Genomic DNA, 26,257 nt, shown 5'->3' on the forward strand with positions numbered 1-26,257 from the left:
GGAGGATTACCTTCCCACCCCGTCCCCTTTTCAACTCCCCATCCCGCTGAGAGCCACCTCATAAAATCCCCCTCATTTACCATCCTTCAAATTGGTTCGTGTGACCTCTTTTCTTTTGGATGCCAGACAAGAACTGGGGTGCCGCAAGTGTGGGTGCTGAAGTCTGTCACACTAACCCCCCACTAAGCTGTTAACACTTAAGCCATCCATGGACAGCAGTGCTAAAAGAGTACTGTAACACTTCCTCTGGGGATTCAGGGGTTGTGGGCACCCCTGCCAGATGCTGCTGCAGGGCCAGTATAGAATTTGTTTCTGCTGGTGCCCGAAAAGTACTCACCCCGGTTCCTGTACCTGCTCACCTGCATGCTCCCCCTCCCATGAGTGAGGAGTGCAGTAAGTCCTAATGAGTAGAGTTCGCCCCTGTCCATTGAACTAACACCAAAGCAGCCAGCTAATTCCAGCACCCACTCCAGTTCCCGCCTGCAAAGAGGTCAGGGAAATATCCTGCTTCAGTTGCAGGATACTAAGAAGGAGTGACAACGATCTGACATGCATTGTAAAAGGATTGCTCCTGCTGGTGTGATGAGAATATACCATAGAACACAATGAGTGGGAGCAGGGATGAGTGGGGTTGTTTCAATGATGTAGGTGAGAAGGGACACTGGGTGGCAGAAGACAGGGCAATAGCAGTGGAGTTGGTGAGAAAACAGGAGCTGCAATTTATTTTGGCAGAGCCAGCAGCAGTTTCTGGTGGATTGAATGTTGAATGTAAGAGATAAAGAGGCATCAGTGATGCTTCCATGAATTTTGGCAATTGGAAGAATAGTTGCTATCCATTGAGCTAAGGTGAGAATTCTGTTCTGCTATTTCTCCTCTCCACTCCTTCAGTATTTCATCTATCTAACGCATATTTAACTGGCATCAAGACTGGCTACATAATTTGCAGTACCCATTACAAAATGAAATTGTAGGCCTCTTTCTATTTTTTTTTAAATTTTTATTTATTATTATTTTTTTTGAGACAGAATCTCACTCTGTCACACAGGCTGGAGTACAGTGGCACAATCTCGGCTCACTGCAACCTCTGCCTCCCGGGTTCAAGTGATTCTCCTGCCTCAGCTTCCTGAGTAGCTGGGATTACAGGTGCATGCCACCACGCCCAGCTAATTTTTGTATTTTTTAGTAGAGATGAGGTTTCACCATATTGGCCAGGCTGGTCTTGAACTCCTGACCTTGTGATCTGCCGGCCTTGGCCTCCCAAAGTGCTGGGATTACAGGCATGAGTCACCGCGCCTGTCCTAATTTTTTAACATTAAAATTAAAATTATTATTATTTCTTGAGACAGGTTCTTGCTCTGTTACCCAGGCTGTAGTGCAATGGCATGATCATGGCTCACTACAACCTCAACTCCCTGGGCTCAAGCAGTCATCATGCCTCAGCCCCGCAAGTAGCTGGGACTACAGGCACACACCACCATGCCTGGCTAATTTTTGTATTTTTTGTAGAGACAGGGTTGTGCCATGTTGCCCAGGATGGTCTCTAACTTCTGGACTCAAGTGATCCACCTGCTTCGGCCTCCCAAAGCGCTGGGATTACAGACGTGAGCCACTGTGCCCAGCGAGGCCCCTTGTTTAAATGCTGGAGAAAGCTTTTTCCTTTCTTCCTTTGTCTTTCCCTTGACTGGAAAGAGGGGTGTGTGTGTGTGTGTGTGTGCGTCTGTGTGTGTAAGTCAGTTTATTGATGAAGACACAGTCAAGCTTCCCCCAATCTCCACTCTCCCCAAGAACGGATCCAACAAGAACAGAGGAATGAGACTCATTCTTAGGGCAACATTTACCTATCCCCGTTTCCCCATTTCCTTCCAGAGTCCCAGGCTTTACGACACAGACACAGGGAGCAGACGGGGGTAAGGACAGACACTCGGGGAATCTCTGACCAGCTCTGGTCAGAGCGCTAGGTGTGATCTTCCCTTGCCCTTTGTATGACAAAGGCATTTGGAAGCAGAGGAGAGGGGAATGTGGGGCAACTCCCACCCCACATCCCCAGTTTGGCCAAAATTGCTGTGGCAGAGGCAACAGTTCTGTCTGCTGGGAGAGAGGTCCTTTGATGGAAGCAGGATCCTTCCCTGACTCCGCTCAGGGGTGTGAGGTGAGGCAGCCACCTCAGGGAGGTAAGCGTTCATCGCTTAGCTCAGCCAGGGCAGCTGAGAACAGGAGCTGTTACCCGTCACTGGTGGGGAAGCTAAGAGAAGCCTCACTTCAGGGCGTGAGGGACACATCCTGATACAGAATGGTGTTGTCTGCTTGCCCTGACATACACGGTTTCCTTGGGAAGTATAGTTTGCTTTGAGATGAGAACACTGTGTTTGCAGTGTGAACCTTCTTCACCACTTACAGCCATTGATTTCACAAATGAGTCCCAACAAGGGAACTTTATCAATCTGCTTTTTCACCCCACACATCACTGAAACTGCCTTTGGAAAATTATGACTGAGACAGTGAAAGAGATCTAACTTAATCCACTCCATCTTGCCGCTAACCTCCAAGCTATCCTTGTTTATTCCTGGGCGTAGGCTGAACTAACTTTGGGAGAAACTCAGTTTATAGTTTATAGTTTAAAACAAAGATGATAACAGCCCTTTCCCAAAGTAGATCTCCTTCTTGCCTGGGGACTAGATGGCCTCTGTAGGGCTAACATTAGCCATAAGATTAGAAATTATAATTTAGGAGTCATGTAGCTGGAGGCTGCAAGATTCTGACACTCCCTAAACTGCTCCTGAGATCAGTGCTTGAGATATTTCGCAGACTCTGCGCTTGATGGATCAGCTGGCACCACCCAGATCGATAAACTGGCTCATCTGATCTTGTGGCCCCCACCTAGGAACTGACTCAGCACAAGATGACAGCTTCGACTGCCTGTGATTTCATCCCTGACCAATCAGCACTCCTCGCTCACTGGCTTTCCCCGCCCACCAAGTTGTCCTTAAAAACTCTGCTCCCTGATTGCTCCAGGAGACTGATTGGAGTAATAATAAAACTCCAGTCTCCCACATGGCTGGCTCTGTGTAAATTACTCTTTCTCCATCACAATGCCCCTGTCTTGAGGAATCGGCTCTGTCTAGGCAGTGGGCAAGGTGAACCCCTTGGGTAGTTAGATCACTGACTGTCCACCTCCCACACACAATCCTGTGCTATCTCCTGTTGCCCACGTGCCTGAGGGGTGGTGAGCGAAGGACATCTTTCCCTTCCCCAACCCCAGGCATTCTTCTCTGGGAGAGTCTTAGGGCTTAAGAAATGCTGTTAGGGGACCCACCCTCCCAGGCTTTGTAACTGATATGAAACGGGGTCATTTATGACATGATGAGGCTGGAGGGTAGTTTTTGCTCTTGTTTTCCTCGAGTCCTCCTCTGAGGCCAACACATTAGGTCTGAGTCCAATATGAGGCCTCTGGACGCCGGCATGCCTCTGATTTGAGCAGGGGCGTCTGAGAAGAGCATTCTCGGTCATGGACCCTGAAGACTGAGTGCCAGGCAATGCCACAAGTGCCCAAGATCAAACAGTGCCACACTGCTAACAGGTTGGTGTTTGGGGCATGAAACATTCTTTGACAAATCATATCCACTGTGTTAAGGTGGGGATATTTCACATCCTCCCTGTCTTTTCAGAGATGACAAGAACTGCTTGAACCTCTGGAATAATCTTCATATGCCCTGCAGCCCAAGTAACAAGAAGAAAGAGCAGATCGAGAACTGAAGGGCTAAAGATAATTTGTGGCATGTCTAAGCTCATTTCATCGTTGTATTCGCTGGACAGAGTGTTTTTTATTTGCTTTTAATGTTGCAACCCCTGGGGCACAGGGATACTTGTGGGACAAGTTCAGATCGTCGTGGGAGCCTGGGTCCCGATGCTAACCTTCCCTGTGGCTGCACCAAGGTCACCTCTAGGGGGTGAGGACTGTGGTGGTCTAGCGGCTGGGGAGTGGGTAGCTGAGACCTCATCTCTCAAGGCAACAAAGGTAGGACAGCATGTGAGCTGAGGCTCCCAGTACCTGTGCATGATCCAGTGGACTTCACATGTTTTTTTTCCTAATTTGTAGTTACAAAACAATTTTTTTTTTTTTTGAGAGGAAGTCTCACTCTGTCGCCCAAGCTGGAGTGCAGTGGCATGATCTCGGCTCACTGCAAACTCTGCCTCCCAGGTTCAAACGATTCTCCTGCCTCAGCCTCCCGCATAGCTGGGATTACAGATGTGTGCCACTATGCCCGGCTAGTTTTTGTATTTTTAGTAGAGACAGGGTTTCACTATGTTGGCCAGGCTGGTCTCGAACTTCTGACCTCGTGATCCACCTGCCTTGGCTTCCCAAAGTGCAGAGATTGCAGGCGTGAGCCACCACGCCCGGCCTAAAAAAAAAAATTTTTTTTTTTTTTGTAGAGATGGGGATCTCGCTATGTTGCCCAGGCAGATTTCAAACTCCTGAACTCAAGCGATCCTCTAGTCTTGACCTCCCAAAGTGCTGGGATTACAGCCATGAGTCACTGTGCCTGGCTGACTTCACTTGTAAAACACACATTCCAAGATAAAAGTATTAAGATTTATAAGACAGTGACTGTAGAATATCAGACCCTAAGTTGGGGCTTTTCTAAGCCCAGGTCCCAGGCAGCTGCAGAGGTCACACACCCCTCCTTGTGTCACACACTTTGCTGGGCACCAGGGATGCAAACTAGAATCCTTTACAGTTCTTGCCTTCAGGAGGGGCCAAGGGAGAAGGCAGGGGAGCTTTATGAATCATGACCACGTGCCAGGCTTGGTGCCCGAGTCCTGCCTACTGATACTCCAGTGGGAGACAAAGACTCCTAAAAATAAGCATGAAACAGTCTGAGAAAACAGCAGCGGTGGAGAACTAAGTGGTGTGGGAGCCCAGAGGCAAAAAAGCCTGTAGGTTTCAGGGCTGAGGAGGGAGGAACCCAGTGGGGTGGAAGCTCAGAGTCCTGGGCATCTGCTCACAAATGGAGCTGTGCAGGCAAATTGGAGTGAGGGGATGGGAATGACTGCCGCAGTGGTATTTATTTACTGATTTTTATGAAAACGGCTAAATATGTACTTTTTTTTCTTTTATTTTTTGAGACCGAGTCTTGCTCTGCCACCCAGGCTGGAGTGCAATGGTGCAATCTCAGCTCACCTCCGCCTCCTGGGCTCAAGTGATTCTCCTGCCTCAGCCTCCCGAGTAGCTGGGATTATAGGCACATGCCACCATGCCCGGCTAATTTTTTTTATTTTTGGTGGAGACGGGGTTTCACCATGTTGGCCAGGCTGGTCTCGAACTACTGATCTCAAGCAACCCACCTGCCTCGGCCTCCTGAAGTGTTGGGATTACAGGCGTGAACCACTGCGCCTGGTGTGTATTGTCTTGTTTTGTTTTTTTCTGATTGCAAAAGTAATGCTCATTTTAAAGATTGGGCAACATCGAAAGACGTAAGCAAGGAAGCAAATAGCTACAATCCCAAATATCTACAGTCCCCAAAGATAACCCCTGCTAACATTTGACTACATTTCCCATGTTTTCCCTGTGCATATACATATATGTATTTGACACAAAATGTTATACTGTACATTCTGCTTGTTAATCTTTATTGCCACTTGGCATCCTATTACAAACATTTTTTCCATAGCATTAATTATAGCTGTACATTATTTTAAATAGAAGCATAGTGTTTCATTTTATAAATCCAACGTAATTTGTATAAACTTTTTTGAAGAACATTGAAATTATTGCCGTTTTATTATTATAAACAACCCTGTGATAAACTTCCTTCCTTCCTTCCTTCCTTCCTTCCTTCCTTCCTTCCTTCCTTCCTTCCTTCCTTCCTTCCTTCCTTCCTTCCTTCCTTCCTTCCTTCCTTCCTCCCTCCCTCCCTCCCTCCTCCCTCCCTCCCTCTCTCCTCTCCCTCCCTTCCTCCCTTCCCTCTTTTAGTGGAATTTCAGGGTCAAAGGTTCTGCATTTTTGGGTGTGTTTGATACACAGTCCCCCAACGGGACCACAGGGGGTTGTGTACTAAATAAATAAATAAAGTGATCGTAAGAGCCTGGGCAACATAGCAAGATCCTCATCTCTAAAAAAGCGTTTTAATTATCTAGGTGTGGTGGCACACACCTGTAGTCCCAGCTACACGGGAGGCTGCGGCAAGAGGATCGCTTGAGCCCGGGAGTTCAAGGCTGCAGTGAGCTATGATCACTCCACTGCACTCTGGCCTGGGAGACAGAGTGAGGTCCTGTCCTGAAAGAAACAAAAATAAAGGAAAGTGGGCATCTGAGCCCTCGTTTGAAGGAAAGCCTCCGGAATGGATTCAGAAATCCTCATGAGGGACCCAGAATTCCTTGCTTTGGAGCCAGCCAGACCAGGATGAACTAAAAGTGACTTAACACTTATTGTCTGCCAGACACTGTGCCAACCACTTTACACATATTTACTAATTGATCCTGATGCCAATCCTACAAACTAGGTCCTACTTTTATTATCCTTTTACAGGTGAGAAAACTGAGGCACAGAGTGAGCATCTAAGCTGCCCAAGAGCATACATCTAGCCAGGGACAGAGTTAGGATTTGTACCAGCTGGTTTGGTGCTCAAGCCTTCCATCATCACAACACCTTGGAGAGGTGAGTATTATTATCCCCATTTTTTATAGATAAGGATATTTTGATAAATGTTAAGAGATGCCACATTTTGCCAGTTGACTGGCATTCAGGCTGCACCTGTCACAGCTTTCTTCGTGGCACTGGGTGTTCGGCATAGAATATAAAAATGCTTTCCTATCACCATCAAGATCACGAACTGGTAAAGAAGAGCCAGTATTTCCATCCTGCTCTGTCTGGCTCCAAAGCAGGGAATTCTGGGTCATTCATGAGAATTTTCTGAATCCATTCCAGAGGGTTTCATTCAGATGAGTGTTCAGACGCTCACTTTCTTTTTTTAAATTTTCTTTCTTTCGGGACAGTATATCACTCTGTCTCCCAGGCTGGAGTGCAGTGGAGTGATCACAGCTCACTGCAGCCTTGAGCTCCTGGGCTCAAGCAATCCTCTTGCCTCAGCTTTCCATGTAGCTGGGACTATAGGTGTGTGCCACTATATCCAGATAATTAAAACATTTTTGTAGAGATGGGGTGTCACTATGATGCCCAGGCTGACTTTATTTATTTACTTAGAGACAGGATCTCACTTCATCACCCAGGCTGGAGTGCAGTGCTGTAATCATAGCTCACTATAGCCTTGATCTCTCCGGCTCCAGCGATCCTCCTGCCTCACCCTCCCTAATAGCTGGGACTACAGGCACTCACCACCATGCCCAGCTAATTTTTACTTTTACTTTTTATTTTTAGAGAGATGAGGTCTTGCTGTGTTGCCCAGGTTGGTCTTGAACTCCTGAACTCAAGCAATCCTCCCACGTTGGCCTCCCAAAGTGTTGGGATTACAGGCGTGAGCCACCATGCCTGGCCTATTTATTTATTTGTTTTTTTTTTTTTTAATTGAGATTGCAGGAAACAATTTTTTAATTTAATTTTTAAAACGGAGATTGCAGGAAACAAATATGCTCATTTTTCAAGGTCCTTCTCTGGCTTCCTCTGGAGGTTGGAGATCAGGGCTGGGAGGTCTGCGCCTGGCCAGGTCACGTGTCTGTCAATGCCCCTGTATCTTTACCACTGCAGCCGGGACCCAGTGTCTCACTGACACTACTTCCTGCTCCTCTCATCCTAGACCATGTTTGGTTTCCAGAATTCTCACAGTTGGGCATGTTTTGGTTGCTAGTAACAGAAAAGTCAACCTGAACTGGTCTTAACAATAAAGAGAATTTATTGGCTTTTGGAACTGAACAAAGTACAGAGAGAAGATGGCCTCTGGGCATGGTTTGTTCAGGACTCCGGGTCTGTTTCTCGGATTCTCTCAGTTGTGCCTTCTTCTGTGTGTTAGTTTCTTCCTTGGACTGTTTTTGCCATTTATGGTAGCAAAATGGCTGCTGTCTGCAACAAGACTATATACTTGCTTTTCTGCATTCGTTGAGCAAACATCTGACCTTTGCTCTGACCGGATCGTCTCAGGTCACAGACTTACTCCCCGAGCCTGTTGCTGTAGTTATGAGGATGTCACTGGAGAGAGAGGAGAAACCTCCTTCTACCCTTTTCCTCCACTTTGATCCCAGATCCAAGTGGATTCTTCTGGAGGAATGAGAGGAGATGCTTAAGCTGGCATAAGGCTGATTCAGGGACAAAATAGATGTTCTTATAGCCATATCGTGCTGTTCATATGGTCTGTGTAGAAGCCACCATGTTTGAAACAGACTGGTAAGAAGATGTCACCCAAAGAGATGTCACATTTTGCCGGTTGACTGGCATTTGGGCTGCACCTGTCACAGCTTTCTTTGTGGCATTGGGAACTCTATATGGAATGGAAAAATGTTTTCTCAGCAGGAGCATTCTAGGCCATTTTAAGAGGGCACAGTTATATGTGGGAAGTGAGGTATAGAAGATAGTTCGGGTGGGCTGACTCGCTGGAGCATTTTAAAGTGGGTAAAATTTTATTCTAAACTCATCTGTATGTGCTTTCTCCCTCCTTCAGTAAAATGCTCGTCCTACTGCGAAGTGAAAGGTTCTTTCCACCCTTGTCCTCCAGATGCAACTTCTCCTGGAGACACCCGCATCGCTGTTGCCCCCACCACACTCATGCAGCAGGGCTGCTTCCCCTTCACTCCTCCGGCTCCAGGAGACCAGACCCTTCCCTAACCCCTCAGTGATTCCTTGAAATACACTGGAATGGTGAACCGACTTACTGAGGGTTTAGGAAAAGCAGAAGGGAATTATACACCAAGAAGAACTTCACACCGGGTATTAAATATACCTGCTCTTGGTTGGCCATGTTCTTTCTCAAGGGGGTGTCTCGCAGGGGATTCCCTGTCCAGCGACTGCTGCCCCCTTGTGGCAAAAACTATCCTTCTCCTAGCCTCAGGGTCATTCTTGAGTATAATAGGCAGATGTTTTGCAATCCAGGCCCCCGTCTTTTTTCTCCTGTGTCCCCAGTGACTATTTGCTGCCCTCGGGGCTGCTTTTACCCTAGATGATTAATAGAGGGAGTCTCCCACCTCCTGGGACTACCCCATCTTTGGCTCCTTTCTAGTCTAGGCATCAGAGCACAATAGTCCAACATCAGTAAAAGCAAAGCGTGAGTGGCTATAGTCTCCTTGCACTTCCTGTTACCATTTATGAATGATAAAAGAGCCCAGGAGGAGAGCACGACTTAGCTTAAAAAATAGGCTTGCTGCCTGGGCATGGTGGCTTATGCCTGTAAGCCTAGTGCTTTGGGAAGCAAAGGCAGGAGGATCACTAGAGGCTAGGAGTTCAAGATAAGCCTGGGCAGTATATCAGGACCCTTTCTCTACAAATAAATAAATAAATAAAAATAAAAATAAAAATAAAATATATAAAAAAAGAAAGCCAGATGTAGTGGCTCTTGCTGGTAGCCCCAGCTATTCAGGAGTTTGAGGTAGGAGGATTACTTGAGTCCAGGCATTTGAGGTTATACTGAGCTATGATTACACCACTGCACTCAGCCTCGGCAACACAGTGAGAGCCTGTCTCTTAAAAAAGGAAAAAATGGGCCAGGTGCAGTGGCTCACGCCTGTAATCCCAGCACTTTGGGAGGCCAAAGCGGACGGATCATGAGGTCAGGAGATCGAGACCATCCTGGCTAACACGGTGAAACCCCGTTTCTACTAAAAATACAAAAAAATTAGCCAGGCATGGTGGCAGGCGCCTGTAGTCCCAGTTACTTAGGAGGTTGAGGCAGGAGAATGGAGTGAACCTGGGAGGCGGAGCTTGCAGTGAGCCGAGATCCCGTCATTGAACTCCAACCTGGGAGACAGAGCGAGACTCTGTCTCAAAAAAAAAAAAAAAAAAAAAAAAAGAAAAATTGTCTTTCCAGTGCAGAGCTGTAGGAATCCATGGCATGATAAATTTGGCATTTGTGGTAGGGCAGGATTTATACTTGCACAGACTGGCACTAGCTCCAAACATTAGAGGAAGGTTGGGAAGAAGCAGTGCCAGGCAGACCAGCTGGGCTGTATGGAAGTGAAACTATCAGGCATACCAGTGACTTTAGTGTGTAGCCAAAAGCAATAGACACTGAGTCGTGGTGGTGACGTATGGTCCATGAATCACAGGCGCAATGTCTCTCTTCATTTATTCTACAACCATTGATTGAGCACCTACTATATTCCCTGAAAGAGAACATATAAATGAACCGAAGAGGGTTCTTGCTGTCTCATGGCTCCCAAGCTAGAAGAGGGGTGACTTGCAAATGCCTCACAGTTGGGTTCATGTTATATGGAGAAGTGACGAAGGTGCCAGAAGACTCAAGCTAGAGGACAGCTATTAGCTGCTGGAGGCAGCTAAGGTGGGTTCCCAGAGATGCTGTTCTCCATTACTGAGATAGGGGCAGCAGTGACCTTGACCCCAGCTCTTCCATTCGTGGACTGCCCCAGCTCTGTGGTCTCTCTGCTAACCAGCCAGCCTCTGGGAGTGGCCTATGCCCTCAGCCTCAGAGCCATTTCAATCAACTGGTCATTGTCAGTGGTTGTGCAAAAGAGTGGCTGGCAGCAAAGGAGGGTTCGTGTTCCCTTCAAATCCCCACCAGGCCACCTCAAAGAAGGCTGCAAAATAAATAAAGATTGAGGGCCTGCTATTCAAACACAACTCAAGTGCAGTCCTCCTGCTCTTTCCCATCGAATTGCCCTCAAGTCCCTCCTACAGGGGACTCCTTCTGAAGTCTCTGCTGTAAGTCAAATCCTTCCCCCTTTCTTCTTGTCAGGCAAGTTGCAAGCTTCTACAGGTGATCTACCAGGGAATTTAGGAATAAACAAATGGAAATAAATCCAAGAAAAGGAAAAGAATAAAAACGATCATCTATAAAGTGGAGAACTCAGATAATGGATCCTCAACCCCAGCTTCACACCTGGGACCCCTGCTTGGTCATATGGACCCTGGCAGTCTAATCACGAGTCTGCGATCCCTTGACTTAAACTGTTCTTCCCCAAATGTAGACATGGGTGGGGCTCAGAAGGGAGGTGTCGTCTGACGTGGTTTCCTTATTTTCCTTTATTCATCAAGGGCCCTCTAGCTGTTAAGTCACTCTGATCTCTGACTGCAGCTCCTACCTTTGGACACACCTGGCTGGTGCCTCAGGTAGGAAGCCGCCTCCGCTTGTTAGGACTTTCTGTGGGGTAGGGCTGCTCGGCTTGACTTTATTTTGGAAAATGTGTTCATTTCTGTGGGAGCTGGGGATTTCTGCTGCCCGCTTCCTCTCTTGTGACCACCACTAATACATAGAGGTAGCAGGTGAGGAGGACAGCCTCCTTGTCCTCTCTTTTTATACCTCACCCTTTTGTGGAAAGAGGCTGAGAATTCCCCAATTTGGTGTTTATTGCTTCACCTTAAGACTTTGTCTTTGGTGAAGATGCAAATACTGGTAGGGAGGCAACATACTAAAATGTGTGGATCTCAGTGGACTCATCATACACCCTCAGGCCTGGCAGCAAATGAGAAGTGGACGACTCTGTCTTCCTCGATTTGCAGATGAGAAGACTGAAATCTATAGGGATACGAGACTCCATTGAAGGTCATGAGACTTATTTATTCACTTATTTTTTTGAGACGGAGTCTCGCTCTGTTGCCCAGGCTATAGTGTAATGGCACGATCTTGGCTCACTGCAACCTCCATCTCCCAGGTTCAAGTGATTCTCCTGCCTCAGCCTCCTGAGTAGTTGGGATTACAGGTGCACGATACCACACCCAGCTAATTTTTTTTGTATTTTTAGTGGAGACGGGGTTTCATCATGTTGGTCAGGCTGGTCTCGAACTCCTGACTTTATGATCCACCTGCCTCGGCCTCCCAAAGTGCTGGGATTACACATGAGACTTATTAATAGTAGACTCAGGATAGAATGAAGACTGGATGCTAGGTGACTTTCCAACCAACCTAGGTGACTTTCCAAAGGTTTTCAGACGGTTCTCTGGAGAGCCCTGGAGCTTCAAGGGGCTCTTTAGGGGCCATCTGGGTTGGGAGGTTAGCACACTCTGCCCCACAGTGGCTTAGCTTTTATCTGTTTCACATACTGGGCTTCTGGCAAGATCTTATTTCAGCAAAATATTTCACAATAGGAAATACATTTGAAAACTCTTGAACAATTTTGTGAATTTTGTCAGGGGTGGAGGGTTTCAGGGACCAAGAAGGAGACTTTGTCTTCTCAAATACTTAAAACTCCTTTAGACAGAGGAACAAAACGTATGCTGCTCATTTAAAGACAAGGCTTAAAATATACAGTTTAATGCAACGTGTTGTTATCACTTGCTTCCCCCAGTGGATTTTAAGGAGGGAAAACAAGAATCAGGGAGAATATAGGAAAGGAAATAGTAGAAGGGGCCACCTGGGAACAGGTTTGCCTTCTTACATTTTGCTTAATGCTGGCCCTTCCCTGAATGTCTAAGACCAACCTGGTTCCCACATCTGAATGCACAGACACAGCTGAGGATGGAGAAGGCTAAAGAGGGACAGAGGTAGAGACATAGGCTGAGAGGAGGAAGTTGTAGGTTGAGCTAGGGCTAAGGCATTTTCCCCATATTCCCCATATTACCCCATACTCAGGCCAGGCCTTGGAATTGTGGAAGGTGGAGAACACTGGGAAGCCAACCTCCAAAGAACCCCAGGTCGGAGGCAAAGGAGGAAGGGGGGCTCTCGTTGCCAAAAAAACAGGGAAGCAAAGGATATCCCAGTAACTGCTCTCTCATCCTTTACGACAATGCCTTGAATCCAAGCTACTAAATCACATTTCCTTCCTTCTAACCTTCCAGCTAGATCAAACCATTGCTGAAACTGAAGAGAACATGTCGAATGCTACAGATCCACAGATGTGGGATGATGACTATGATCTAAATTTCACTGGCATGCCACCTACGGATGAAGATTATAGCCCCTGTAGGCTAGAGACTCAGTCACTCAACAAGTATGTTGTGATTGTCACCTATGCCCTAGTGTTCCTGCTGAGCCTGCTGGGAAATTCTCTCGTGATGCTGGTCATCTTATACAGCAGGGTCGGCCGCTCCGTCACTGATGTCTACCTGCTGAACCTGGCCATGGCCGACCTACTCTTTGCCCTGACCTTGCCCATCTGGGCCGCCTCCAAGGTGAATGGCTGGATTTTTGGCACATTCCTGTGCAAGGTGGTCTCACTCCTGAAGGAAGTCAACTTCTACAGTGGCATCCTGCTACTGGCCTGCATCAGTGTGGACCGTTACCTGGCCATTGTCCATGCCACACGCACACTGATCCAGAAGCGTCACTCAGTCAAATTTGTTTGTCTCAGCTGCTGGGGACTGTCTGTGATTCTGTCCCTGCCCTTCTTCCTTTTCCGCCAGGCTTATCATCCAAACAACTCCACTCCAGTTTGCTATGAGGTCCTGGGAAATGACACAGCAAAATGGCGGATGGTGTTGCGGATCCTGCCTCACACCTTTGGCTTCACCTTGCCGCTGCTGATCATGCTGTTCTGCTATGGATTCACCCTGCATACGCTGTTTAAGGCCCACATAGGGCAGAAGCACCGGGCCATGAGGGTCATCTTTGCTGTCGTCCTCATCTTCCTGCTCTGCTGGCTGCCTTACAACTTGGTCCTGCTTGCAGACACCCTCATGAGGACCCACCTGATCAAGGAGAGCTGTGAGCGCCGCAATGACATTGGCCGGGCCCTGGATGCCACCGAGATTCTGGGATTTCTTCATAGTTGCCTCAACCCCATCATCTACGCCTTCATCGGTCAAAATTTTCGCCATGGATTCCTCAAGATCCTGGCCACACATGGCCTGGTCAGCAAGGAATTCTTGGCACGTCATCATGTTACCTCCTACACTTCTTCCTCTGTCAATGTCTCTTCCAACCTCTGAAAACCATCGATGAAGGAATATCTCTCCTCATAAGGAAAGAATAACCAACACTCTGAGGTTGTGTGTGGAAGGTGGTCTGGCTCTGGACAGGCACTATCTGGGTTTTGGGGGGACGCTATAGGGTGTGGGGAAGTTAGGAACTGGTGTCTTCAGGGGCCATACCCACCTTCTGAGGAGCTGCTGAGGTACCTCCAAGGACCAGCCTTTGCGGCTCCATGGAAAGGAAGCACCATCATTCCTGTTGAACGTCACATCTTTAACCCCTAACTGGCTAATTAGCATAGTCACATCTGAGCTCCGAATCTGACATTAGATGAAAGACTAGGGCTGAAGCTATGTCCTCATAAGGGTTGGATGCTCTCGTTGACCCTCTCAGGAGCATCTCTTCAACTCTGAGTGTTAAGTTTTGAGCCCCCAGGCTGGTGGCTCTGTGTGCTGTGATCGGAGCTCCGGGAGTGGTTTTCCCACCTTAGGTTTGTTAAAGTGTCAGCTGGAGACATTGAGGCAGGCACTGCCAAAACATCAACCCACCAGGTGGCTTTGTGAGGAGCTGGAAACACATGTTCCCCTTGGGGGTGTTGGGTGAACAAAGAGGAAGAGGGTTTGGATGCCAGATCCATGCCACAAGAACCCCCTTTACCCCCATGCCCAACATTGCACACACATGTGCTGGCCACCTGCTGAGCCCCAGGTGGACCGAGACAAGCAGCCCTTAGCCCTTCCCTCCTGCAGCTTCCAGGCTGGCACGGAGCATCAGCATCCCCAGAAAGCCATGCACAGCCACCAGTCCACTGGGCAGGCAGATGTTCCTAATAAAGTGTCTGTTCCATGCTTGTCCCTGTGGAAGTATCTTGGGTGTGACAGAGTCAAGGGTGTGTGTGGCATTGTTGACTGTTCCTGCAGTAGAATGGGGGTAGCACCTCCTAAGAAGGCACTTCTCTGGGTTGAAAGGCAGCATTCCCTGGGGCTTTAACTCCTGCTAGAACAGTCTCTTGAGGCACAGAAACTCCTGTTCATGCCCATACTCCAGGCGGAGGAGGATCCCTTTGTCCACAAGTAAAAGGAAATGCTCCTCCAGGGAGTCTCAGCTTCACCCTGAGGTGAGCATCATCTTCTGGGTTAGGCCTTGCCTGGCTTCCTCAAACTACGTGAGCTTGCCTCTCCCTCCCAAAATGCTTTCCGTGAGTTGCAGTTTTTTCCTAGTCTGTTTTCCCTCCTTGGAGACAGGGCCCTGTCAGTTTATTCACTCTATGTCCTTGGTGCCTGGAGCCTGTTAAATGCTCAATAAATAATGATCACAGGAATGAACGCATGTTGAAAAGACCACAGCTCAATTTTTTTTTTTTTTTTTTTTTTTTTTTTTGAGATGGAGTCTCGCTCTGTCGCCCAAGCTGGAGCGCAGTGGCACGATCTTGGCTCACTGCAAGCTCCGCCTCCCGGGTTCACACCATTCTCCTGCCTCAGCCTCCCGAGTAGCTGGGACTACAGGTGCCCACCAACATGCCCGGCTAATTTTTTTGTATTTTTAGTAGAGATGGGGTTTCACCGTGTTAGCCAGAATGGTCTCGATCTCCTGACCTCATGATCCACCCGCCTCGGCCTCCCAAAGTGCTGGGATTACAGGTGCGAGCCACTGCTCCCGGCCAACCACAGCTCATTTGCACACCATCTGCTCAAAGCTCCTCTTGTCTGTCCTCTCCCCTTTCAGCCTCTCGCTGTCCTCTTATTAAGTTTGCCTTTGTGGTTTGGCTTCATTAGATATTTATCTGTGTAAAGATGTCCCAAGTGAGGGCTGATGATGTCAGGGCTCTTCTGATAGCAAATGATAGAAACAAGACAAACTAGCTTAAGCAAAACTGAGAGTGTGTGGGTTTAGCATGTGTGGGGAAGGATCAGGGATGGCTTGAGGTTGGGAATAGGGTGAGGCTCAGAGACAGGACCTAGATCAAGCTTGAGATGGGGATCAGCGATTGATGTTGAAATCAAAGATGGGGTGGGGGCAGGGATGGGGTGGCAGCTTGGGAGGAGGTCAGAGAAGGATGAATGCCAGGAATCGGGAGAGATCTACAAGGAGGGAGAGTAAGAGTCAGGGTCGCAGTGAGGTGTTAGGAACAGGGAGATTCAACATGGAGCTGGGACCAGATACAGTGTGAGGCTTTGGAATGGGATAAGTGTGGGGGAGTGGTGAGGCTCAGGGAGGGGGTGTCAGGCCTAGAATGAATGTCAGGGAAGGCTTAGTAGCTACGAGGCTGGAGCAGAAGACGTGCCTGGTAGGGTCATCACCCCATATGGAGTATTATCTAAGATGCTCTTCAGGGGCCAGGACTGAGGCTCCTCAGTCTGTCTTGCTTGAGGCTCTCCAGACAGGTGAGTGAGGAGTGAGTTAGGCACTCGAGCCCTAAGAAATAGACCTGATTCAGCAGAGAAGACAAGAGGGATGCAGATGATGCAGAGAGAATCTAGGGCAGAAGGCTGAGACTGGGACCTCCTTTTCCTCTCTTCCTTCCTCTAATCCCCCTCCACCTCTCCTACTGTTTCCTCAAAGTCCAACTTCCTCCTTCTTCACCTATGCCCCTGCCAGGATGATTCCATCAGGGGCTTCAGTAAATAAATTCCTTCAGGGGCTTCCATGTTGGGTCCAGGGGAAATGCAAATTACTCATAACAGCATGAAAAATGCTCAGCCTCACTAGGAACTTGGGAAATGAGGCTCAAACAGCAACAAAACAACTCAGAAGTGCTTTATACAGGGGAAGGATATAGTGGACTCTTCAAACAAGTGCAACATTTTTTGATTAGATTTTTTTTTTTTTTTAAATGAGACAGAGTCTTGCTCTGTCACCCAGGCTGGAGTGCAGTGGTGCAGACACAGCTCACTGCAGCCTCAACCTTCTGAGTTCAGGTAATCCTCCCAACTCAGCTTCCAGAGTAGCTTGGACCAGAGCTGTGTGCCATCATGCCCAGCTAATTTTTAAAATTTTTTGTAGATATGGGGTCTTGCCACATTGCCCAGGCTGGCCTTCGACCCCTGAGCTCAAGTGATCTGCCTGCTTCGGCCTCTTAAAGTGCTGGGATTACAGGTGTGAGCCACTGCACCCAGGTTGATTGGAAATTTTAATGCAGCCTGTAATTTTCTGGGTATAGCTCAAGACACAAATGATTTGGATTTCAGATTTTTAAAAAATGTCAGGATTTTGGTACTTAGTTAACAGCATATTGAAGTATCAAAAACTGATATTTCAATTACTAGATAGGGTGAGGATTAGATCTGGTCAGACGCAGGGAGAGTGTTTGCCTTAAGGAGGGACTCACTTGTCTAGGATAGGGCTGGGACTAGGGATGGGGTGAGTCTTAGGACAGGAGTGGGGGTCAGAAATGGGAGGGGTCAGTGATGAGATTGGGATTATGGAGCGGATGCATATCAGGGTAAGGTGAGGGACGGGGATTGGGAGGTAACAGCATGTTCTGCACAATGCTTCCCAATGTTAAAATTCTAAAATTTGTTTTGTAGCCTTGGTACAACATTTGAGACTCTAAATCAAATGTCAAAATCTACTGTTTTCCCCTAAACCAGTTCCCCTTCTGACCTACCACAGCCTCTCACCACCCCTTGCCCTCCATCCCCTGGCCCATTCTTGTTAATTCTAGCAAAAATACTAATTGATAATCCACATTTTATGCCATAGAGGTAAAATTTGCCCCTTTCTCAGCAAAGTAGTATTTCAATAAGAGTCTTTCAGAGACTGAAAAATCTCAAAGATGCCAATGAAGTAAAATGACAGTCTCCTCTTTGGTCTGAGGATTGTCCCAAAGATGCGCCTTCCTAGAGAAGACCACTCACCAAGAGACAGTGGTGGAGCCCAGTCTTTTGTTGTTTCCATGCAGAGGTCAGAGAGGCCACTCTGGGTTCCACCCAGAAAGCCCTAAGGAGCTAACAGTGGAGCTCTCAGCACCAATGTTTTCTTCCAGCTTGGTATTCAGTTTTTAAATCCAAAGTCTTCCTTCCAATCTTCAGGGTAGAAATGAATCAAATAATGATTCATTATTTGAATCATTTATTTTATACATAATAAAATAAAAAATAATGGAAATATGTTAACTCGACTTTTTAAGATTAAATTTTCTTTTTATTGTCTAAGTATTTCATACACATTGTTGAAAAAATGAAATGGCTTTATGAAGCTTATAACAAAAAACCAGCAGTCTTCCAGCTCCAATCCCTGCAGACAAGGGCAGCAGCTGTCAGCTCTCATAGCTGTTTCATCTGATAGTGATCTATATATTTCTAAATATCGTACTTGTTCTGCTAGTTTTTTTCTTTTTCTTTTTCTTTTTTTTTTTTTATCTCACTCAGTCTCCCAGGCTGGAGCGCAGTGGCATGATCTCAACTCACTGCAACCTCCACCTCTCTGGTTCAAGTCATTCTCCCACCCCAGCCTCCTGAGTAGCTGGGACTATAGGCGTCCGCCACTACGCCTGGCTAATTATTGCATTGTTTTGGTAGAGACAGGGTTTCACCACGTTGGCCAGGGTAATCTTGAACTCCTGACCTCAAGTGATCCCCCCACCTCAGCCTCCCAAAGTGCTGGGATTACAAGTGTGAGCCACTGTGACCAGCGCTCTGCTAGTTCTTGTTTTTTTCCCCCTCCAGGTTTAGGTATCATCACTGACTCTCTCTTTTGACTTTGAGAATGTAATATTCTCCCAATCTCTCTCCTGCTTTCACCCCCATCCAAGCAAACACAAATACTGCCTTCTCCATTCGCCAGAAACAGATACCACCTTTTTGGGTTAAGTCAACATTCAATTTTTTGTTATTATCACTAGGTAAAAAATTATTCACAGTTGGGTTCGATGTTTACACTTCCTTTCTTTGTACAAGTTTTGTTTTCCCTGCAGTTGAGGAGAGGACGTTCCATGTATTTATCATGACATCAGTTCCAATGTCTCCCTCAACACATCCACATTCAGCAGATAATCTATTAATTTTTCTTTCTCGAAGACCTCTCTCCTGGAGTCCTTCATTGTCTTCTTCCAACCTGGACAGGTGACTCTTAGGGAAGGGGCCAGTTCCTCTTTCCTAAGTTGCTTTGACTATGTTTCCAGAGAAATTTTAGAATCTGCTTATCAATTTCTATAAAACATCCAGCTGGGATTTTGATTTGGATTATGTAGAATCCATGGATCAATTTAGAGAAAATTGACACTATAGTATTGAGTCTTCTAGTCCATGGGCAAGATATCTTTCTCCATTTAAATCTTCTTTAATTTTTTGCAAAGGATGTTTTATAGTTCTTGGTACATAAATCTTGTACTTATTTTGCTAAATTTGTCCCTAAGTATTTTATGGGGTTTTTGGATGCTATTACAAATGATATCTTAAAAAGTTTTCATTTTCCAAGTTTTTTTTGGTCACTATAGCATATAGAAATGTAGTTGCAGTATGTATATTGACCTTGTAACTTGGGACCTAAGTAAATTCATTTATTAGTTCTAGCAGCTTTTTTTTTTTTTTTTTTTTAAAGATTGCTTTGGATTTTAACTGTATACAATCATTTCAGTATTTAAATCTTCTTTTTAGTTTTAGAATTCATGATGTATACCTTGGTGGTGCTTTTCTTCATTCATTGTGCTGGGCACCTGGTAAATTTTCTTAATCTGGAAGTTTAGGTTATGTAAATTTATCTGGTATTAGTTCTTTGACAGTTTTCCACCCTTTGTTTTCCTTATTCTTTAATTTTCTTTTAAATAATTTTTTTGTTTTTATTTTTGAGATAGGATCTTACTGTATCACCCATGCTGGAATGCAGTGGCCTAATCTCAGTTCACTGCAGCCTTGACCTCCCACTCAAGGAATCCTCCCACCTCAGCCTATTAAGTAGCTGGGACTACAGGTGTGTGCCACCATGCCTGCCTGGCTAATTTTAAATTCTTTAATAGAGTCGGGGTCTCCCTATGTCACCCAGGCTGGTCTCCAACTCCTGGGCCCAAGTGGTCCCCTCACCTTGTCTTCCAAAGTGCTAGGATTACAGGTTGAGCCACTGCACCCTGCCTATTTAAAAAAAAAAATTAAAAAATCCTCCTGCCTCAGCCTCCCTAGTAGCTGGGGCTACAGGCATGCAACACCACCTTTGGTTAATTTAAAAAAAAAATTGTAGAGACAGAATCTTACTATGTTGCCCAGGCTTGTCTTGAACTCCTGGGCTCAAGCAATCCTCCTTCCTTGGCCTCCCAAAGTTCTGGAATTTCAGGCATGAACCACCAAACTTGACCTATTATAAAAAAAATTTTAGGGGCTTGGTGCAGTGGCTCATGCCTGTAATTACTGCCCTTTGGGAATCCAGAGTGGGAGGATCATTTGAGTCGAGTTCAAGGCCAGCCTAGGCAACATGGTGAAACCCCATCTCCACAAAAAAATACACACATGCACAAAATTAGCTGGGCATGGTGGCGTGCACCTACTCTGGAGGCTAAGGTGGGAGGATCACTTGATCCTGGGAGGCAGAGGTTGCAGTGAGCCAAGATTGCACCACTGCCTTCCAGCCTGGGCAACAGAATGAGACCTTGTTGTTTCAAAAAAAAAAAAAGAAAAATACTCCTGCCTTAGCCCCCAAGTAGTTGGGAGTACAGGGACACACCACCACCTCTGGCTAATGTTTAAACTTTTTTTTTGTAGAGATGGAGTCTCACTACATTGCCCAGCCTGGTCTCGAATCACTGGCCTCAATTGATTCTCCCAACTCTACCTCTCAAAGTGTTGGGATTATAGCTGTGAGTCACTGTGCATGGCAAAAAATATAGTTATTTTAAAGTCAAATCCAAATTGCTGTATTATCTTTAGCTCCTCAGGTGTGAATTCTCCCATTTGCTGTTGACTGACTGTTGATCGCGATGACTGTCAGCTCTTTGTAACATTTTATTGTGAATTCATCTTTTGAAGGCATCTTTTTTTTTTTCATGGGAGTCTTGCATGTGCCCTGGATTATGAAGAAGTCTATACAGGGTGGCTTTATGGCTGCACCTGCTGGGGCCTTACTGGGTTACACGGCTCAGAGCATTTTTTGTTATTGATATTTCTTGGCCCTAAGTTTCCACACCATTGCAAATGGCAGATTTAGGTCCTCATCACTTGATACTAGGGCTTGAGATTCTGAAATGTTCCTCAGTTGGCCCCTTTCCTCTCATGACCTAGGAAGGCAGCTCACTTGGGGGTTGTGTCTCAGGCTGCAAAGTGCTTTTCTTTTTTTTTTTTTTTTGAGACGGAGTCTCGCTCTGTCACCCAGGCTGGAGTGCAGTGGCCGGATCTCAGCTCACTGCAAGCTCCGCCTCCCGGGTTCACGCCATTCTCCTGCCTCAGCCTCCAGAGTAGCTGGGACTACAGGCGCCCGCCACCTCGCCCGGCTAGTTTTTTGTATTTTTTAGTAGAGACGGGGTTTCACTAGGTTAGCCAGGATGGTCTCGATCTCCTGACCTTGTGATCCGCCCGTCTCGGCCTCCCAAAGTGCTGGGATTGCAGGCTTGAGCCACCGCGCCCGGCCGCAAAGTGCTTTTCTATCCCCATTCAAGGGCATGGCAGCTCTTTCTTGGTCCTGACTTTTTATAGGCAATCAAGTTATAGTTCCTGCTATATATGGGGCCTCTAGGGTCACTGGTATTATCATTCCCATCCTTAAGGCACATGATCAATTTTAGTATCTTTCTGGGTTCCTCTGGTTTTAATCCTACCTCCTGATAAGCCCATACATTTTTAAACTCCCTCTTCATTTCTGGCCCTTGGAGATTTTTTCTGTCTCCCTTGCCTGCTTTTGATCTCAGATATTTATTTTTTAAAATTAATTAATTAATTCATTTATTTTTGAGACAGAGTCTTGTTCTATTGCCCAGGCTGGAGTGCAGTGGCATGATCTCAGCTCACTGCAACCTCTGCCTCCCGGGTCCAAGCAATTCTCCTGCCTCAGCCTACTGAGTAGCTGGGATTACAGGCACCCACCACCACGCCCAGCTAATTGTTGTATTTTTAGTAGAGACAGGGTTTTGCCATGTTGGCCAGGCTGGTCTCAAACTCCTGACCTCAGGTGATCCTCCTGCCTCAGCCTCCCAAAGTGTTGGAATCACAGGCGTGAGCCACCACGCCCAGCCTAGTTTTAAAAATTAGAAAGAATTTTATTTAGGATGCCTATGGAGGGCATCCTTGTATTGCTGTGTTGCTACTATGCCTCCTCAGTCCATTATCATGACCAGAAATCAGTACGAATTCAGACAGCACATCAAACAAAAAACAAAGTTCCTTTTCTTGTATTTTATTTCCCTTTCTTATGTTAAAACTTTCTTCCAGAAAACGTTACGTACCCCAGGAGGATACACTGACGGGATTTCTAGGTAACCCACAGTGTGTACGTGCATGTTGCTTATGCATGGGTGCATACGTATATCCGTTTTGGGGATGAATGATCCAATGTTATTCCAGAACTATCACCCCCTTCTTTTAGCCAGGCTTGCATCAGGGGGATGGAAGAAGTAAGATCTAGAACGTAAATGGGGAGGGGCCTCTGAAGAAATCTAGTCACTTCCGATATAGGAAGGAATTGTGTTGCCCAACTGAAACCTAAGAGGCCACATCCGTACCTCTCCCTTGGTTCCCATACTGTAAACAACATGGCTGTCTTTAAAGGTATTGCTCCAGCTTTAAAGGTATTGTGGGTGTGGGGAGATGAGGCAGGTACAGGTCTCAGGGCTGTGCAGTGCAGGGTTCCCCACTTGGCCAGCATTCTTGAGCACTCCTCTGAGTGGGACCCTGGCAAGACTCAGCATGTACTGTCTTTGTGCACATTCCCACATGTTCCGAAGTGAGAATCCGCTAGTTGTCTGATTATGTAACAAATGCTTATTTGCATCCAACTCTGTGTTAGGTATTAAAGTTATGGGTGGCGCGGTGGCTCACACCTGGAATCTCAGCACTTTGGGAGCTGAGGTGGGTGGATCATCTGAGGTCAGGAATTCAAGACCAGCCTGGCCAACATGGTGAAACCTGGTCTCTACTGAAAATACAAAAATTACCTTGGCGTGGTGGTGGGCGCCTGTAATCCCAGCTACTCGGGAGGCTGAGAAAGGAGAATCGCATGAACCCAGGAGGAAGAGGTTGCAGTGAGCCAAGATTGTGCCATTGCACTTCAGCCTGGGTGACAGAGCAAGACTCTATTTCAAACAAACAAACAAACAAACAAACAAACAAAGTAATGTACTAAAAAGAAGTAAAATCTAAGGGGACAAAGGAAGTGAGTGAATGGAGGATATGTGAGGAGTTTATGAAACTTCCTGTAGGGTCATTGGAAAAAAGAGATCTATTTGGGGGTCCTAGTGTACCACAAGCTGAACTTGAAGATTTGGAAAAATGTTTCTAATTAAATAAAACAGAGCAAAAAGACAGACTTAGTTGCTGTGTTGCTGTGTTACTTGAATTTTCACTTAAATTTTCAGAACCTTGGTTTCCGCTCCCATAAAATGAAGTTTGATTAGGCAAGCTTCCTTTCAGTTCTAAGAATGGGGGATGCTCTAAATCTAAGAGTGTACTGCTACGGACAAACAGCACTATAGCTCTAGTGAACTTGACATGAAACTTCTATCTTTGCCCAGATTATGGTTATCTGCAATTAGGTGTCCTGTGAAGGTTGATTCTTACTATGTGTTTTCCAGGTAACTGCTGGCCAAGTCTGACCTGAGGAGTTCCTAGGAGGCCTTTCTCTGTCCCCTTCTCTTTCTCCTCTCTTCCACCTCCCCATCCAATATTTCCCTCCCTGGTCTGTCAGCCATTCTTTTATTTGGCCTAGGCAGGCCTCTTAGAAAAAGAGCAAATGCTGCTGGGTTGGGGGAATTCTTTCAGTCATTAAGCCAGGGATGACAATGGAGTTTTGAAAGTGTTCTCCAGCATAGGATCCTCTATTCTAAGCCTTCAAGGTCATGAGCAAACTGGCACACTCCAGTCCAACGTGTTAAGCTCAGCCTCTCACTAACAGGTAGGTCCGTGCTCACTGATATGACCCCACTTTGGATTTAGGAATAGCCTCTTAGATGCTAACATTAATCTGTTGGAAGATTTTGCAAGGAGAGAGAGAGGAGTAATCTGGGATTCCTGAGGGCTTTGTTGCAAAGGAAGAGCAATGAGTTGTTGAAAGGGACCCAGGCCGGGGGCAGCGGCTCACATCTGTAATACAACACTTTGGGAGGCTGAGGCGGGTGGATCACTTGAGGTCAGGAGTTTGAGACCAGCCTGGCCAACATGGCAAAACCCTGTCTCTACTAAAAATATAAAAATTAGCCAGGCGTGGTGGCGCACGCCTGTATTCCCAGCTACTGGGGAAGCTGAGGCAGGAGAATCGCTTGAGCCCAAGAGGTGGCGGTTGCAGTGAGCTGAGATTGTGCCACTGCACTCCAGCCTGGGTGACAGAGCGAGACTCCGTCTTAAAAAAAAAAAAAAAGCACCCAAAGGTCAGCTGCTTCTGCCCTACTTCCATGGAATTGTCACTTTGATCCCTGAGTTCTATTTTAGATTCTACAACACAAGGAGAACCCTTATCTAAATCCTTATATGTACAGTGTGTTTCCCATGATATTGTAATTGAAGATTTACTCTGTGCCAGGCACTGAAAAAAACACTTTTACTTTATTTAATGGTCATCAAGACCTGATGGTGGGAATTATTATTATCCTTATTTTATGGAAGAGGAAAATAAGGGCCAAAGAGATTAAGTCCCTTACTCAAGGTAACAGCAGTGGGTAAGTGGCAAAACTGGAGTTTAAGTCAAGGACTAGCTGCCTTCGGAGTCTGAGCTCTCAACTGCAGTGTGACACACGGAGAGGTGCTGTGGTGGAGAGAGAGCCACGGAGTGAATTTGCGGTAGCCTAGGGCTTAGTCTATCCCAACTCGTGTGATCTTGAGCAAGTAATTTAACCTCTCTGGACCCCTCCCTCCTTGAAGGGATGGCAGCATTGGAAGCTTGTCAAGGTTCAGGGTAATATATGCCAGGCTCTCAGGGTAGACTAGGGTCTCCATAAATGGCAAACATTATATATCATAGCAGAGAAATCTTGGAAAGGCAAGTCCACTGGGAAATCGGGATGTAACTTCAAATCCTCTAACTGTGATGGCAGTGTTTCCTACATGATGTCATAACTCCGGGAACTTGGAGGAGAGTTGGGATGTACCTCTTTCCAAGAGATGCTTTGAGATGAAAAAATAAAACTTGGAAAGGTGATCAAGGTATATCCTTATTCCTGTGACATCCATTTTTTTCTCTCCTAGATCGCCCGTCAGCGCACAACCCGCTGTAGGAGTTCCCATCTTATAACAACCCTCCCTTGATCCCACATCACGTCAGCTACGGTCCTATTTTTCTGCTCCACTTCGCAGCTAAGGTCTGAGGCCCGCTGCCCAAGGGGTACTTCAAGTCCGTGAGGGGAGATTAGCAACACTGAGCAGAGTCTCAGTTTGAACCTAAACTGGTTTCACTCTGGAATTCACGTAAGTCAATGCAAGCAACGTCCCTGAAAGAAATGAAGAGTTGAGAGCTCTTAGGGAGGAGCTCATTTCTGGGGGTCAGGAGGAAAGCACACAGGCCTGCTGAAGGCAATGCTTCAGGTTTGGGGCTTAGAGAGACCTTGAGGGTTACAGGAGTTGAGTGCTGAGGCCAAGACCAGCCCAGGTCCAGGGCTTCTCACCTGCGTAGTAGGGAGATGGGGCTGGGAGGGAAAGTGAAAAAAACTGGGGAGATTTTGGCAGTGCCAGCAACACACTCAGGGAAACCTGGCCCTATTCCCCTGCAGGTGGCTGGGCTGGAATTGGTAGAGGGTGGAGGCCAACGTGGCAAATGGGTGCAGGCAACCTCAGGGATGCATGTGGGAGGAAGGACCTGGGGAGGCTACCTGAGGTGCTGAGTCACAGGTTGGCTCACGGGGTACACAGGTACAGAGTGTGAATACAGAAAGAGCCAAAAAAAAAAAAAAGGTAAAAAAAGAAAAAAAGCACTCATATTTCCACCACTCAAAGTCAACCCAGTGCACATTTTGGTTTATTGCCTTCTAGCATTAAAAAACAACAAAGAGTTTATTTTTCAGAGCAGTTTTAGGTTCACAGCAAAATTGAACAGAAAATCTTCTAGTATTTTTTCTTCACTTTACTTTTTTTTCTTTTTGAGTCAGAGTTTTCGCTCTTCTCGCCCAGGCTGGAGTGCAATGGTGCGATCTCGGCACACTGCAACCTCTGCCTTCTGGGTTCAAGCGA

The 26,257-nt window shown here is 46.6% G+C and overlaps 2 protein-coding genes across 2 annotated transcripts in view; one reads left to right on the top strand and one right to left on the bottom strand.

The window, feature by feature from the left end:
* ARPC2 (actin related protein 2/3 complex subunit 2) overlaps positions 1-26,257 on the bottom strand; it is an 870,481-nt gene that overhangs the window by 69,475 nt on the left and 774,749 nt on the right. The window lies entirely within an intron of this gene.
* On the top strand, positions 11,140-15,285 carry CXCR1 (C-X-C motif chemokine receptor 1). Its single transcript, XM_050751286.1, has 2 exons — positions 11,140-11,227; positions 12,893-15,285. The coding sequence occupies exon 2, from the start codon at positions 12,926-12,928 to the stop codon at positions 13,979-13,981; it is 1,056 nt and encodes a 351-aa protein (XP_050607243.1). The 5' UTR covers positions 11,140-11,227; positions 12,893-12,925; the 3' UTR covers positions 13,982-15,285.

This window comes from Macaca thibetana, chromosome 12, assembly GCF_024542745.1.
Source record: "Macaca thibetana thibetana isolate TM-01 chromosome 12, ASM2454274v1, whole genome shotgun sequence".
Classification (NCBI taxonomy): Eukaryota; Metazoa; Chordata; class Mammalia; order Primates; family Cercopithecidae; genus Macaca; species Macaca thibetana.

Excerpts from the sequence above, each read along its gene's own strand:
- CXCR1 (XM_050751286.1), top strand. The coding sequence starts at position 12,926 with ATGTCGAATGCTACAGATCCACAGATGTGGGATGATGACTATGATCTA.